Raw genomic sequence first — 17,062 nt, forward strand, 5'->3', positions numbered from 1 at the left:
GAAAAGAGGAGAACATTATGAGAACGAAGAATTAAGAAGGAAAAGGCGCACTCAATCTATTGTCATTGTAATCTCACAGTCCTACTCCTGTGGGATAATTAAATCAAAAACAGAAACAAACATAAATATACTGGCATAAATATGTAGCTCTCCTCCTACAAAAAATGGAAGTTCAAGAACTTTGTTTCCCTGATCCAGAACGCTATTTCCAATCTATCTCCTCACCAGTGCTTGTGTGTTTATGTTTACCTATGCCTATTTTATTTAGAAGGATGCAATCTCCATGTCACATTCTAATCGCTTTCACATGTTTTTCTGATCTACTTCACGAACTCGGCCAGTATCCGTTTGTGTATCACTTCTACAACAGGAGTAAGCACAAAATGATAGAAATGCGTTCGTCTATTTTTCTATTTTTCTTCGCTTCATTTTTCTTCCAGGTAACATGCCCCAACATACTTGTCTCTATCTGCAATTAATACCTGTGTATGGCGCATGCATTGGAAGTCCGCTGATACTGAGCCTCGGAGTAGATCGTCTAATCGCGATATCGTTCCCTTCGAGGTGAAAACCAAAGCGTTAATTAGTGGGTACAATGTTCTTCATGAAGGATACATCACAAACAATACAATGGTAACTAGGGGGACGGTTTCCTCGAAACTTCCGAACACATCCGATCCGTGCACTTTTCCCCTGAGCCGAGAGCACAAACACACTCAAATGTCAAAAAAGCGTAACTACAATCGTGCATCCAAGAATACTATTCAAGAAGGAGATTTGCAGTGCAAAAACCCACCTTAAAAGCTGGAAACCACGCAAGTAATTTTCGGTTTATCTCGTAGTTTCATACTTTCGTGTTTCTTGGACACCATCGCATGTCTACCAAGGACCAAAATATAGAATTTATTTTCATAAATCTGCACATTTCCTTCTGCATCCAGGCAACAATTGTACTATTTTCCACGACGTTTTTTTGAATTCTCTTAGAATTCAGAAAACCATAATATCATAACTATAAAATGTATTTGCACGCATTTATACACGCGATCAGTGTAGAACGTCTTGTAGGGGAGTAGCGTGAACCCCTCCTTGGTGAAACTAACCCATCTTTGCAGTGAGCGAAAAGCTCCTTGGACCTCATTTCTTCTAGCAGTTTGTGGTATCCATCATTTTTGATTCTGTGTACTAGTGTAAGTGGTGGAATAGGTCTGAAGAGAAAATCTGATTTTTCTCGGTACCATTGAAATAACAAATCTCCAGACAACCGCTAGTCTCACCGAAATCCTCTGCCATTAACTTTATCTGTTGGGATCTTTAATAGTCGTAATGTCAAAGGAACCGTTTTTTGCTCCTTTGATATTAAGACTATTAAAGAAATATTTTTTGGTCCAGGGCATCTCCTCGAGGACCTCAGTTTGTGGAAACCAGACTTCAGTCTTACATTTTGTTCAACTGTACATCGCTAGCCTTTTTCTAAGATGGATTTTGGAATTTTATTACTACGACTAAGATTACGAAAAAATCTCTAGTCATACAGAATTACGTAAAACAAGAGAAGAGAACAGAATAAAAAAAGCATTTGAATTCTTGAAAAAAAGAACCAAGAGAATAGAGGTACCTAGGAGCAGAACAAGTGGTAGATCGAATCAAGAGAAAAAACTACCAAGACTTCATAATCCTATGCCCAAAAATAACGAAGAACTACAAAATGCCGGAAGAAAGGAGGTCCGGATTTTTCGAGTCCTACGAAGTGCAGTGCACCATCATCCTGTACTTTGAGGTTTGAATCTGAAGTTGCATTTGAAATGCTAGCAGGACTCTTTCCCAAAGACATCCTGGTGGCGCTCTGTAGATTGCGAATTCTGGCGCCAAAACCTTTGTTGACACTTTTTCCATCACCCTAATGCTTCTTATTTTTGTTGACAGGTACCGCTTCCTGCAAACAATACCGTACAGTTATGTTGCATGCCAGCTGACCTTACCTATGGCTTATACTATATACCTTCTCACATGGGCCTTAGTAACCAGAGAAGATTCGTGAGTTTAGGTCTACTTTTTACTTTTTTCCATAAAAATTGAATTTCATCTCTCCATTAAGTCGAGCAGATAATACGTGAGGTTCCGTTTTCTTCATAAACTGAGCGGTTCAACAACAGTGCTAACTGGGTATTTGCTGCGTTCTTCTTACTAACCTTTTTAGCACCGCACATCCATCGCTATTCATTTGTTATAAATGAAAGCACACTAGTAGACTTCACCGGTTACAATCGTCAAAAAACGAGGATCGGTTGTAGATTGTCTTCGGCTTCACCGTGACAGCTGGCTTTACCGTGTCTTCGGCTTTACCGTTTAGGAGCACCGTAAAATGTGCTTCAAAGAGTAATCTGATGAGATGAGAACTCCTTCTTCCTTCAAGTCTCTAGATTACTTCGCCTATTCACAGCATCCCTAGTCTCAAAATCTCTTCCTCAACAATTTCAGACCTGTCCAGTGCTCCGTCCCTCAGGCTTTCGGTAGCGTTTCTTTCGCATTACTCAACCAAATTGGATTCGCTATCAACGTTATCATTGTAATTCTCTACTGTTTAACATATTTTCTGCTGAGAAAGAGCAAAGCAAGTAAGTTTTCTCTCTTGTTAATACAACAAAACTACTGGTTTTGCACATAAGTTCTGGTTTTTTTCTTTCAAGGTTTGTATTTCCTCAAAAATGAACAAGAAATGAATAAAATATACAGCAATGTATTCTTCATTACTATTGGAACTTCTTCCCAACGTTCAACAAGTTATGCAATGCCCGACTGTAGAAATTACCTGGTTCCTACTCGAAAAAGTCATTCAGCGAAACATTCAACTCATTGCAGGCGGCTGTTTGCAGGGAGAGATGAGCGTAATTACCTCCTTCTCCACAATGTACGGCCCCGTATACGAATACTTCACCTGAAATCCGCACCACTTCAGATTCGTGGTATGCTGCCTTTAAAAAACTGCAGCACTTACAGCCCAACCAAATATGAAGTGGAGAAATATCTAGAAAAACACTGAAACACACTACAAACGATGATCATCTGCTATGTGAACTTTACACGAAAACTCCATTTCAAAGTAATCTGTTCTTGGAATTCTGACCATTCCTTGCAAATCTAAATGTTAGATATAGGCCTCAGCTGAGCAGTTGCTGCACCATTTCAAGATTAAGGCTGTAGCTAGTGCGATGACTTCAGCATTCACTGAAGCGTTACGCACATTAAAGGCATCACCCCACGAATCTGAGGTGGCACGGATTTCAAGTGGAGTATTCGTATACAGGATCGTAGACTATAGAGCGAGGGGTAATCCCGTCCATTTCTTCCTAATTGCCGTGCTGGCTACGGACGTTCCGGCGCACTATTTTCTACAAGGATTACGACTGGAGCGTGCCAGCCTCGTGCATCTTCCGGGCCGTTTTTACGGCAATTGGGAAGAAATGAATGAACCCCCCTCTCCATAATCTACGATCCCGTATACGAATACTTCACCTGAAATCCGTACCACCTCAGATTCGTGGGGTGATGCCTTAAATCGAGTTCATTTGGGAAAATGACACTGGAAATTTTATCCTTGGACCATCAGATAGTCACGACGAAGTCTGCACCGAGCAAAGAAATTTTCTCTTGTTCTTTCGATAGCAGCAGTACACCTCGATGTCAAAGCTTATCCGGGTTGAGAGTATCCTAGAAAATGTCTTGGAGGAAACGTTCCTCATTCTATTTTCATACTTTGTATGATTCAGATTCAAAAATGAGGACAGTATTCAAGTCGATTTTCGTCACTGTTGCCATCGTGATCGTCGGCTGGTTTGCAACGTTTCTCGTCAACACTTTATCTTTTGTGATCACTGAAGATCCATACGTACGAATGGTGATCAACATGTATGCAGGAATAACTGTGAACATCGGATTAGCTGCCAATGTTTTTGTTTACTACGCAATCAAGTACGTTCATTTGCAAAGCCGATTCTGATTTACAGGACAATGATTGTGGTTTATCACACACCCATAGCCTTCGAAAGTTACATGCATATGTAGACACAGATAAGAGTTCTGTAGCGTTTTTCACAAAACGTTAACAAGCAGCCATTTGTCGCCATGAGGGGATTTTGAAAGCGAGCGTCTCAACAAAAAACCGTCAGTCCGTCCCGGAGGTAGAATCCTCTTGCCAGCTAGGCAAGAGCCGAGGGGTAGTTCATGACTACGAACGTATTCATTCAATCTTTCCCGATAATTCAGAAATAGTCGTGTAAAGTAGCTCTGTGTCTCCTCAACCCTCCAACAATGCAACCTGCTACGCGAGCAATTCCATTGTCGTCCAACGCTCGCAATCACACTAATGTAACTCAAATAAGCAGCCGAAGCTTCCCAACCTGCACGTAGAAGCGTCCCGGATTGACATCGTCTTACAACCCATAATTAGCGGCATCCCGCTTACGGGCTGTAAGAATTACGGGTTGAGGAGGCGGGATCACACAAGACAATTTTTCCTGGATTACAAGGGGAATTGAGCGTGATTGCACTAATACTGATCTACGCCCTCACTCCCATCTATTCCTGGTCAGATCCCCCACTGACAAATTCGTAATATCGCCAACATTAACTCCCGAAAAGATGGGCTAGAAGCACCAAAGTGATCAGTACACTTGAGGAAGCAACTCATTAACTTATGGTAGCAATTCCATTATTTGTATTGGTGATTTGTGTAAAAAAATTTGGCACGAATCCCTACTATGCGCTTTTAGTCTGCCTTTCCTTTAGCTGTGAAGAGTTGCCAAACCTAAAAGGTATGCGGTTGACAATGTCAACCAATAGCCAAGACTGTTAACACTCTTTATTACTGCTAACGTTTCGGCGTTGTCGCCTCCGTTAGACCCTGGAAAGTCAGAGCATTTGCAACATGTCCTCTCAAATGCTTCATCCAGAATACGTCATCATCCCCTAAGATATTACAACCGGAACCAAGAATCAAAGCGAAATTGGTAGTGCTCAGTTCAGTAGCCTTATTGCCGTGATGTTAGCGGACCTCCACAAGGTGGAATCGGTCTGTTAATACCAATTAGGATGCGACCCGCATACAACCCCATAGACCAAGACCCGTAAGAGACGTGATACAGACACAGCTCGTTGGTCACGGCTATGCTCTCTTCCTTTAATTTTTGGACCATTTATCCAAAACGCCTCTAGAGCTCTGCGAGCTATAATTTCGGGTTTGTGCGATAGGAACGTGGCAGCAATGCAGACAGGAGCATTTTCGTGACATTATTTGCGGTGAGCTCCGAGAGAGTTTGCTGCATTCGATCGCGTCATCCCATTTAGATTTTCTTTAATACAAACACAAAGTCGACCTATTTTGCCGATGTTTTGGTCCCCACGTGTTTTGCACGAAATTACATAGACCACATCAGAAACCATGCAGTCGCCCCACTGGCCATATTTCGCAGCCTGGAGTAAGACAGAACATTCTATTTCGAACTAGTTGCTTTTTGAGATTTGTTGGAAGTATTTCCACAATTCTCATTTGGTCCTCGAGACCGCACTAAAAGGTATATTTCTGCTGATCCACCTCTTCCCTGAATGAATGGCAAGTGCTTCTGTTTCGTTGCCATCCTCGAAAAGTACCTGCTGCTACAAAGAACCCAATGAATGCCGAGTACAAAGGCAGCATGACACAAAAATGATGTAGAAGGGAAACGTGTGGGAAAATATAGAGTTCGGAGTGTAAATTACAAGTGTAAGTGTGGGTCCGCCTAATTGTTCTCAAAAACAGCGCGGAAGAGTGCGATTGTTCCTAGAAGACACGTGAAAACGCCCTATCTTTGTGCTCGCGCCGCGTCCACGAGCGAGCTGCCGTAGATCGATGAGGTTTTCTCAGCGGTTTTTTTTTTCTAAATAAAATCAATAAATAGCCTGCTGCATGCACCTTAAGATGTACAAGAGGGTGCGTTCCAACGTACCTCGAAAGAACAAACGCCGTTTTTACGCCGTTTTTCTGGGTGATTGAGGGGAATCTACGCTCATACTCCTAATCTTCATCACGAACTCCATTTTTCCACAGGTTTTCCAACTACATCAGTTTCGTGACACGCTACCTTTAACTGTCACATGAAAAATTGCGATACCTTATGCTGTCTTGGTTCTGAAGCTTTACTCATTGGCAGTTTGAAGATTTGGAGGCTATTCAGATCGTTGCACTAGACTCGCTCCTTGTTGAGATGAGAAGCACACGGTTACCGTTAATGCAGACTTTTCTCTTACCTATGCAGTGGATGATTCTATGACTTTTTAGACTAGTTGCATTCTCATATTACCGTTTAATGGTGCTGTTTTGCAGTTCTGAGTATCGCGCAGTGATTAAACAGATGTTTGGCAGACGCTTCTTCATATCGACGGTAAAAGAAATCAGCGCAAAGCAAAGTACGATGCACGGTCTGGATTCCAAGTCTCGTATTAACGGAAAGAAGAGCGCTACAATCTTGTTTCAACCAAGATGATCCAACTGGCTCGCTTCTCCTCAAGGATCTATTTTCTGGAACCTTGGATGCTAGTGGGGTCGTCCATCTCACGATAATATATTTTTGCAGTTGTTTGATTCTGAGTATGTGCAGATGGAATTAATGATGCTTTCCGCAATATTTGTCTAGTGCATACTATATTTATGTGAGAAATGGTATAAACTGTGATTTCCTCAGCAGAAATTAGAAATTAGCGTCTGCACACGTGGTAATCCCTCCTCTTAGTTGGTTGGGAACAACATTTCGCAAAGCGAGTTACGGTATGGGTCGTAACAAGTCCGAGACACCTCGCAACGGTCATCGTTACGAGTGAGCTCATCAGATTCGCGAGACATCGTGAGCTTGCGCGCTATCATTCTTTTCACAACTGGAATGCAACAAATAAAGATTATCACAACTCCGTCTTACGTCCATGTACTACTGTTACCCACACCAATATCACTCCATAAGAGTGTGTGTCTAAACTCCACAGTGTTACACATTTCGACGAAAGAGTGTGTGAGATGAGAGAGTGAAAATATTCTGGAAGTACTCATTTTGCTCTCCTACTTGCTTCTTACGACAAGCGTTTTTAACAAAAGTTTAGCAAGATAAGAGGTACATCGTTGTCGGAAGGTGATGCGCAACTGGGTTCCTAATTAGGGCGATTAAAGGCAGTGTTGCACCAAAACATTGATGTTTGGGTTTCTGCACGAGGGCATCGTGGTAGCGAGTTTCCAGTGACTTAAGAAGAAAAAGGTCACGTTCAGTTTCAGTCCCCCTCGCCCTCGTTTCGACGTTTACGGTGCACTTTTTGTTACTCACTACATTTTAAAAAGAGTAGTCAGCGTCGAGTATGTAGTTCGCCAATTAACAAGACAGTTTCAGAGAAAGTCTGTAAGACAAGCCATACTCCTTCTTTTTGAGTTGTTCATTATTAAAAACAATCTAATGCATGTATTGAATAAAGGAATAACACCTTTAGTTGCGCCGATCTTTCCTGAATGGAAGAAAGGATGAAATGTTCTCATTTTTGACCGTCCACCTGTCACCTACGCCCTCTTGTTCGTCGACTTGCTCGAGCTGACATCAGTGGTGCTGTCACTTGTCGCAAGGAAGACTTGGTTTCTCTTCTCGCGAGAGACTCAAAGAACATCGCATCTCTCTTTGAAGAACTTCGTAAAGAGGCCTAACCATCGGGTCGGCGGTTCCCCTGCAGTGCTTTTGAGATCGCGGTCCACCTTACCTCACTTTCCTGCATACGATTTCTGATCGTTAACGTACGAGAGAAGTTCGAATCCCTTCCGTCACTTGTGTAAAGCGGATTGGTCCGAGAATAACCCATCCAGTTGTGCGCTCGAAGCAGCTAATCGCATTTTCCTCCGAAGGTCTTCAGACAGTACATTTTAAATAGATCTGCCAAGTAAACAATGCCAACATTTATGTCAGGTTTGCCAATTTCGTCCACTTTATGGAAGCGAATTTGAAACTGTAAGCTGTGACCTCACGGCAACATTCACAGTTCTTCGGTTTCTTCTCTTTTAAGATTTTTATTTCTACATTTGGTTAGTTCTGACTTTTGAATTATTGACCGTGTTTTCTCATAGGTGCGTTCTCAGGCATAGAACTCAAGTGGCATAGAACTCAACTCAATACAAAATCACTTGGAATCTGTGGGATTTCCTCGATTTTAAGCACACAATTTATCAACCTACAAAACGTACTCATCGAGCTTCATTTCTTGTAAACTATTCAGAGCGATTCTGCACCTTCACACGTTTCATCCTTCAATCATTTTACCTTTTTCAGAGCTTTCATTATCATTCACGTATGTTTTTGCGTCGGAAGCCAAATAAAGGATAGAGTACATGTAAAATTTTCTCGGTGATTAACTCTGCTCGGACGCACTCTCTGCTATGACTTGTTGTTGCCGAACCGATGTAAAAAGTCACTATCTTCACCCTTCCAGACGAATCTCGTGCCAACTTATTGAGTCTTGAGAGAAGAGTTCGACTAGTGTTGCGCAGTATCGAACCAGATTGCGATTGCGCGAATGCCGTGGTTATCTGTTACCGCGCAAGAATTACCGTGTCCAAATTTCCCTAGAAATTCAAAGAAAAGTTGTGTGGAACAGCTTTGTGTGATCCCGTCTCACCAGCGATGTGAATTATTATGTAGCCGAATGCAAACAATTCCGTCGTTGTCGAAACGTCCACAATTCGACGTGATATAACGGAAATAAACAGCAGAGAATAGTTCACCTGCGCAATCGCAGACACACTGCGGATTGCCACCGTTCTATTTATCCGTGACGAGCGGTATCACACAAGGCCGTTTTCATAGGTTGCAATGGAGAGTTGTGTGTGATCACCACACGAGTGAACCGTGAACTGCATCCCTATTCTATTCGTGGTGAGATACCAGCAACCTTAATTTCGTGATTTGCTGTTTTTTAATGTAAAAAAATTGAAAAGATAGGAAGTTTTCAGAATCTTTGAAAATTTTAAGAAAAATTCAACTTATGGTGTGAGAACAACGGACAAGTTTATCATGCAGTTTAAAGGCATCACCCCACGAATCTGGGGTGGTGCAGATTTCAGGGGGAGTATTCGTATACGGGATGGGAGACTACGGAGAGGGAGGTGATTCCGTCCATTTCTTCCTAATTGCCGTAAAAAACGGCCCGGAAGATGCGGCGGCGCACAAGGCTGGCGCGCTCCAATCGAACCTCTTGTACAAAATAGTGCGCCAAAACGAATGAAGCCGTATCTTCCGGGCCGTTTTTTACGGCAATTAGGAAGAAATGTACGGAATCACCTCCCTCTCCGTAGTCTCCCATCCCGTATACGAATACTCGACCTGAAATCTGCACCACCTCAGATTCGTGGGGTGATGCCTTTAAAGGCACCACTCCACGAATCTGGGGTGGTACGGGTTTCAGGTGGGGTATGCCTACACGGAGTCGTAGATTTTGGAGAGAAGGGTGATTCCGTCTATTTCTTCCTAATTGCCGTGAAAAACAGCCCTGAAGATACGACTTCGAGCGTTCCGGCGCGCTATCTTCTACGAGTTCGATTGGAGCGCGCCAGCGCCGCATCTTCCGGGCCGTTTTTTACGGCAATCAGGAAGAAATGGACGAAATCACCCTCCTCTCCATAATCTACGACCCCGTATACGAATACTCGTTCTGAAATCCATACCACCTCAGATTCATGAGGTGATGCCTTTAAACAATCTTCACAGTGTCCACTATTTATTATCGCCCAGTTGTTTACACGACACTCCTTCTGAAAAAAGGGGGAAAATCCCACACGTGGTGAACAGCAGTGGGAAACGTTTTGTTTTCTTACTTGTCACAAATAACCAGTATAACGTGCTCATTTGTAAGCCTCCCAGCCTGGACCGCACTCAACCTGACATGACTTATACGAAATGACACACACAGCGTCTATGGAATAACAATTACTGCGACGCTCAAGAAAATGGTGATGAAGTGGGCAATTTGCGATAACCGCCGACCGATGCTCACCCAAGGGCAAATACACACGCGTCCTTTGTCGATACATACGGCTTCCCTTAGAACAATCGTTTCGGGAACCGACAAACGTTTTTATCTCAAAGGAGTTCTTTTGCAAATCCAAAACCAAGTCATTTTTGCATGTCCATTTGAACCGTATTAGGAATGGAACTCTGTTGTGTTAGTCTTCTTCATGAAATATTTAAAAAGAAGCTGGTTTTCATATTTTTAAAAGATTTTCTAGAGCTTCCCCTTTCTTCTAAAATCATCATCAATCAGTTATAAACAAGTATATTAGATTCCTGTTGGAACCTCGGCTCTTGTCTGATTTATATTTTTCCCTGTCACTCTAATTCTCAGAGAAAACGATTTGCTATAAATGTTCCTAGATAAAGTTCTAGTGGTTCACTCTGGTTACAGAACCGAATTGAGACAAAACAAAGCAAAAAAAAACTAATTTCTCTCCGATCTTTGGAAGCGGCGGTCCTGTCTGTTTAATATTATTCTTTTCAAAAATCGAAAAAAGGTTCCCTCGTGGTGGTTGAGGTTTTGAATCGTGTAAGTGAATGACTACCTATAATGTTCACTAACAAATGCGATTATTAACTTAGTATTCAAAAAAGGAGAGAACTCAGAACTCTCAGCAGAGAAGGTCTCATGACTTTCAACAAAACCAACTTTATGGAAACCGTAATTCTGATTTCATGAAGACTATTTTGAATTATCATCGGTCGCTTCCGTTTGCACGAACTGACAAAGTTTTTGAGAAAGATTCTTCGCATCCACTTATGGTCATCATTTTCTAGGTTAGTGCCGCATTTATTAGGGTGATTCCAGTATAACCTTACACATATAACCACACATTTCAACATCAACGAAAATTCGCTGTTGATTTAACATACAAGCACTCGCTAAATTCGGAGCTAATTATTTCTCATGGCGAGGCTAGGACTATGAGTGGAGCTGTGATATCCCTATGGGGAGGAAGTTCTGTTTATTTCACTGATTTGAGGCATCTCAAAACGTGCAAGTATAGGATCTGTTTTCAAGCACATGAATTTTTTTTGTACATTTCCTGTTCGAAATTCAACGTTCTTCATAATGATCACAAACATTTTTTAATTAGTGCATTGAAATTAGTGAGGTGAGTTTTTAATTAATTGAACTTCAGAAAAAATTATTTGAACTGACTTTTTTCTGAGTTTGTTAGAACACTCTCGCGCACACTTTTTGCCGACTACTCTTTTTAAACTCTTTCCCCAGTGAATTAGCATTTTTAAGGAACTATTCACCGATTTTCCACGAAACTTTCCTTAACAGAACTCCTCAATTTTTACTGATTCATCAAAACTAGGAAAAGGTAATCTTAGAAGTAATAACAAATAATAATACAGATATAAATCAAATAATAATAAATAATAGCGAAAATGATAACACCAGCAGTGCTGCAAGCTCACGGAGGCCAGCAGCCGATGCTAATTTCACTGCACAGTTCCTAAAGAAGCTGAATGATTAACCAGTGAGCTTTCTTTTCTGGATTACTTCGGAAAAGTGCCGCAGTTGGAAGACTTCCCTAGAGATGATCCCATCTCAGTCAGATTAGTTCGTCCAAGTTGCCATCGCTACATTAACGTCGGCATTTTTTACATATTGTGCTTCAATTTTTACTATTTTACTTGTCAGTCACTCCCCAAGAACTAGCAGTGCGGAACTCCCTCTCACTGAACAACGAGCAATGTCAAACTGTGTCGCATTCACTGAATTACCTCTCTTAATTCGTAATACAAGTCCAGTTCCTTAGCGCGTTTACATCTCGTGGCCGGTAGGCGTGGTCCGGCACCAGCATGCTACCCCGCTTTTCTTGATTTTTGCCACGATCCCCTTATCCTGGTACTTTTCCCCGCGAAGATTTTTGTTCGGCAGAGCTTTTGGAAATGTTCTTGTACCTGGATTTGCCTGCTCCAAGCTCCCTTTTTTGAAGTACCAGGAATTTTTTCGGTGCAATTTCCATTTACCGCACAGCATTTCATAATCCTTCACTGCTCGCGTCACTTATACCTTCCTCGTCGGCAATTTAACTTGTGTGATATATCCCTCCCCTGTTGTCAATTTATTTCTTCTCTCGTTTCTCATTTCTTTTTGATATACTGCTATCCTTGGTGTCCGCATACGAAGCAGTGTTTTCTTCACAGGCCCACACGTTTTCACTTCCGAAGAAAGTCTACAATATGTAGGTTGTAGGTGAAGAAAGGACCATAACAGGCAATAGAGGGAGCAGGCAGAAGAGAGCAGTAGCTGAGATGGAAAAAATACGGAAATAAGGAGATCGGACAAGCAAAATTTAATTGTTTCGTAATTATTTATTATTTATTAAATAATTGTTTCGTGATCTTGAGAATTTACATACGAGGTTGACAGTTTTGAGCATCGCACCTTGCGAAAGAAAGGAGAGGTCTAAGTCAGGAGGACTGCGATTTCTAGTCAAATGTTCTTTTAGTCAGCTACAAAAATATGTCTCGCGAACAGAAGAAAGTGTACTTCTCGTTTTTTTCTTTTTTCTTGCTTTCTTTGTCTCGTCAGAGTTAAGTTTGAACATGTCTTATTCAGATAAAAAGAGCCGGGATTTTTTAACTGCGTTTAAGATAACTGCGTCACTGTAGAGGAAGTATTTTATTTTTGTTTTATTTTTATTATTTGTCGATTGGCTCAGAAGAAAACTCTCTCGAAGAGCCGCTCCGGCTGTTGCTGTTCTTGCTTGGTGAGATGAGAGGGAAAGGATATAGTCTGGTTCATTCGTATTTATTTGGCCAATTGTAGATGCTAGGATTGGCATGGGATCTCCGATTTCAGAGGTGCGTTGCGCACAGAAAACATGCGAATATCCAAGCACCAATATCCCCCAAAAAACGCTTATTAGTAGCTAAAAATGCATTTATTCTGCATTCTCAGTTAAGTCTGCATCAAAAATTTGCAAACATGCATTTTTGCGTACGTGTATCAATTTTCAATTAGGCTAAACTGAAAAAGGCTTAAAATACACACAAATAAAATGGAACGTTGGAGCCACCCAAAGGATAACGGGTAATAATCCCGACTTCGAGCAGTCCTTTTAGGATTCGCGAACGCCGCTGACTTCAATTCATAGCCGTAAAGGTAAATGGGCGCGTATTTGACATACGAGAGCATAGCACACACGCGATTGCCTGCAAGGGTGAAGCGAAGTGTCAAGCCTTTCAGTTACCAAAACCAAGCCTGTATTTTGGTCCTCTCACGCAAATCTGGCACCAGTTTACAGTCTCCAGTCTGAATGAAAGGCTTGATGATCATTGGGGAACGATTTGATGTCGCTGATCCCGCAAAAGCTGTAGGGACCGCTTAGGATTGTGCTGTATCCTGAACTCTTATTAAGAAATTGAATGCGAGCGATAGTTCAAGAGGCCGGCCTATCAGAAAATTCTCGAAAGTAGTGGAGACTAGTGCGTTACAAGTGATTTTTTCCATAGACAGAATGCGTGTTTCCAGGTTTCCTAGAAATGTCAGTACCACTCTCGAATTGATATCAAGTGGAAATCTCAAAAAAAACATTTATAATAACGTTGACGTTCAAGAGAACGCGGAATGCTTTGATAATTTTATATATAAGTTTTTATCTTGGCTTTTTCAGAGCGAGTGCGCTCGCTAAAAATCTTCTGGACCTTCGTATATAATTCCTCGCTGCATATGTATTAGATACAGTAGTATTTGCGTCCATCGTTCTGCAAAGTGATCATATATGTGCTCAAACACAAAATTGTGCACACAAATCTTATCAGTAGTCGCAGTAACTGTTTCCCTGCCCAGCTGGTCTTGCATGCACGCAGACCGACCTAAAATATTTGAAGAGGTTTTTCCGTAGGTATTCTATTTGAATTTTTTCTTCGTAAATTGCGATACACTAGAAAAAGAAACCGTTGCTTTACTTCTTATTTGGTGATATTTCAATTTGCGGGACAATGCAGTGCACTAGCTTCCGCAACCTTCCATTTTTTTCCGTTTATCCTGGCCGTTCTACCGTTTTTCTTCTATTATTTGATTTTCCATTTTGATCATTGTTTTTTCACGTTCACCAGGTTCTCCAAAGACTTCATCAAATTTCAACAACACTTCCTCATCGATACCATTGCCCATTGTCATCTTCGGTATAGCTTTTTTCCTTCTCAAGAATGCTCCCAAGGTGTAAACTATTTGATATTTCTTCCGAAAAAAAACAACTACATCGAAACACTATTAGTGCAATGTAATGTTCGAATTGAAACAGTATGCAACGAGCCAGGTAATTCAAAAATAAATAGGCAAACAAAATCACCGAACCTAGCGGTCATCCTTTTTCTGTGAACTGCTTGTCGCACGCAGCATGTCAAGTACAGCGTCGAGGCGTGGCTCGCCAATCCATTTCTGCGTTGTAATTGAATTGTGGATAATTTCTTAGTTTCCATGTTGCTCTGCGCAAAAGAGAATAATTAGGAAACTACGGAACTTGGAAACTCCTTTTCTTTCTCCTCGCTTGTAACACCCACGTAAATCAAGCATATTCATACTTTCTTCTGCTAACTCCTATGCTCTACATAATTTAACAATGCGAGAGTTTCTTCTTTTGTTCCTTATACCAAAGATTGAATTGAAGCTGTCTGTAAAAGCGGCACAAATTATTATCTTGATTGCGTATGCAACAGTGCACTCTTCAAAGGTTCGGTTTAAAAAGAATTTTGAAATAAAGAACCCCATGGAAACCTAAGCAAGCTTGTTCAAGTTGCTTAAAGTGGGGTTAATTTTAGTCTAGACATGTGACGAGTCCCAGAAATTTATAGGATTTTTAATGCTGCATTTTTGGATACAAAAAGTTCCACGCAGCCCTCATTTCCACGTATGTCCGATTCAATTCACACTGCAATCAAGTTATATTCGATAGAAGGGGATAGACATTCATTACTTGTCTCATCCACTTTCTTATTTCACATGAACTTATAAAAATACGCCAGTTATCCCATGTATACATAGTCGCCCTATAATTTGTTCCACCAGATGAGCGCGCGACGCTGCCGCAACGCACACTCTTTCCAGACGTCGTCGCGCCGGGGCTTTCCTACCACTACATACATGCAATTAAGCACATCTTTATGATAGTGGCTTCTATATTTTGAAATTGATAGATTCTCATTTTTGTGACATCTTACCACTTATTCATTTCGAAACTAGTAAGAATGCTGCGAAATTGCAGCGAATCAATACATAAACTTTTGATTCACTCTGTGTATAAAAAAAAATCCGACCACATCTACAGCTTTTACAAAAATCTCTTATGAGTTGGATTTAGAAAGTTTTTCTATAGGTCACAAATATGCAACAGTGTCGAAGTTAGGATTAAAGGCATCACCCCACGAATTTGAGGTGGTGCAGATTTCAGGTGGAGTATTCGTATACGGGATGGGAGACTACGGAGAGGGAGGTGATTCCGTCCATTTCTTGCTAATTGCCGTAAAAAACGGCCCGGAAGATGCGGCGCCGCACAAGACTGGCGCGCTCCAATCGAATCTCTTGTACAAAATGGTGCGCCAAAACGAATGAAACCGTATTTTCCGGGCCGTTTTTTACGGCAATTAGGAAGAAATGGACGGAATCACCCCCCTCTCCGTAGTCTCCCATCCTGTATACGAATACTCCACCTGAAATCTGCACTACCTCAGATTCGTGGGGTGAAGCCTTTAAATAGATCTCCGTCTCGCCTCTATCCTTGGACACAGGGGGAGGTTAGGAGTAAAGTAGTGTCAAGAGGAGATATAAGAAAAGTTCACTCCCGATTCTCTCCAAGTAAGAAGGATTAAGTATGGAAAAGGTGACAGGGAAGAGCTATAACTATATATATATATATATATATATATATATATATATATATATATATATATATATATATATATATATATATATATATATATATATATATATATATATATATATATATATATATATATATATATATATATATATATATATATGTAGCGCCAGTAGGGCTGGAAGAAGGGTCACACTGCTATAAGGATTCGGTAAATTATGTGTAGCGAAGAACACCTAGACGGGCTAAATACTAACATTCTGCAGGAATCCTTGAAGCCTTCACTTTCAGCGTAGTTCAAGATGTTTGAGTGTGTAATATGTTTGTGAATGAACCAACCAAAATTGCATAAATAGTAGTACTTTCATCACAATGCAATGTAATAAGAAGCTTGAGCACGTAATTTATAACAGTCCGTCAACGAGATCACGACAAAAATAACAACCTTCTACACGAAGAGTTTCAGTACATATAATGAATATAATAGCAACTTCAAATGGAGTGCCGGAAATAAAGAGCTTTTGGTAAATCAAAAACTAAAAAATGATTAAATCTTTTTCCTTTATTTTGTTCAATTCTTGGAAGGCTACAATATTTATAAATATGTGACTCTAAAAAATAACATTCATAGTCAGAACCATTAGTTTTTTTTTCTAAACTCAACACATTCTTATTTGATGTATTAGGTATATATGTACTCGCTTATGTCATCAAATCATATTTGCACGTGAACATGTTTATGAGTACAAATATTTTGTTGTATTAGATCTCATAGAGAAGTGTAGGTAAATTTCTCTGGAGATTTTGGCGAAACTTCATTAGAAAGGAATCATCTCCAACAGCTTCGACTCTGGTGGACATTTTAACAAGAATAGAATTCAATCAAAATTCTCGCGTTTCAACCGATTGCTCGCTCGCTCAAATCTCTCTGTTGGTTTTTTTCAAACCACTGTATAATATAGGTTCGATGCCTACGGGTTCAACTCCCACCATATCCGTAGTCGAATGCATTTGCATCGAAATTCAGTTCTCGAACGATGTTGCTGTATTTATTTCTTTTTTTTCGTTAAATTTCCATCTCCAAAGGGATGAACTGTTTGGATAGTTTTTCTGTGGCTCACCGTCTACTTATGTACTTTGTTGAAGAAAGTCAGG

The 17,062-nt window shown here is 40.8% G+C and overlaps 1 protein-coding gene across 2 annotated transcripts; it reads left to right on the plus strand.

Moving 5' to 3' along the window:
- Window positions 1-272: 272 nt before the first annotated feature.
- Window positions 273-6,521, plus strand: RB195_026471 (uncharacterized protein; the record flags this gene model as incomplete). Of its 2 annotated transcripts, none has more annotated exons than XM_064176911.1 (6): window positions 273-372; window positions 441-564; window positions 1,927-2,037; window positions 2,482-2,618; window positions 3,771-3,972; window positions 6,362-6,521. In XM_064176911.1, 6 exons carry the CDS (start codon window positions 273-275, stop codon window positions 6,519-6,521), a joined length of 834 nt encoding a protein of 277 aa, XP_064070920.1. The 2 variants fall into 2 exon arrangements, with proteins under 2 accessions (XP_064070920.1, XP_064070921.1); XM_064176912.1 differs by lacking the exon at window positions 2,482-2,618 and having other exon boundaries at window positions 3,771-3,850; window positions 3,918-3,972.
- Between the last annotated feature and the right edge of the window lie 10,541 nt (window positions 6,522-17,062).

This window comes from Necator americanus (genome assembly GCF_031761385.1).
Source record: "Necator americanus strain Aroian chromosome Unknown Necator_2022.05.29.01.07, whole genome shotgun sequence".
Classification (NCBI taxonomy): domain Eukaryota; kingdom Metazoa; phylum Nematoda; class Chromadorea; order Rhabditida; family Ancylostomatidae; genus Necator; species Necator americanus.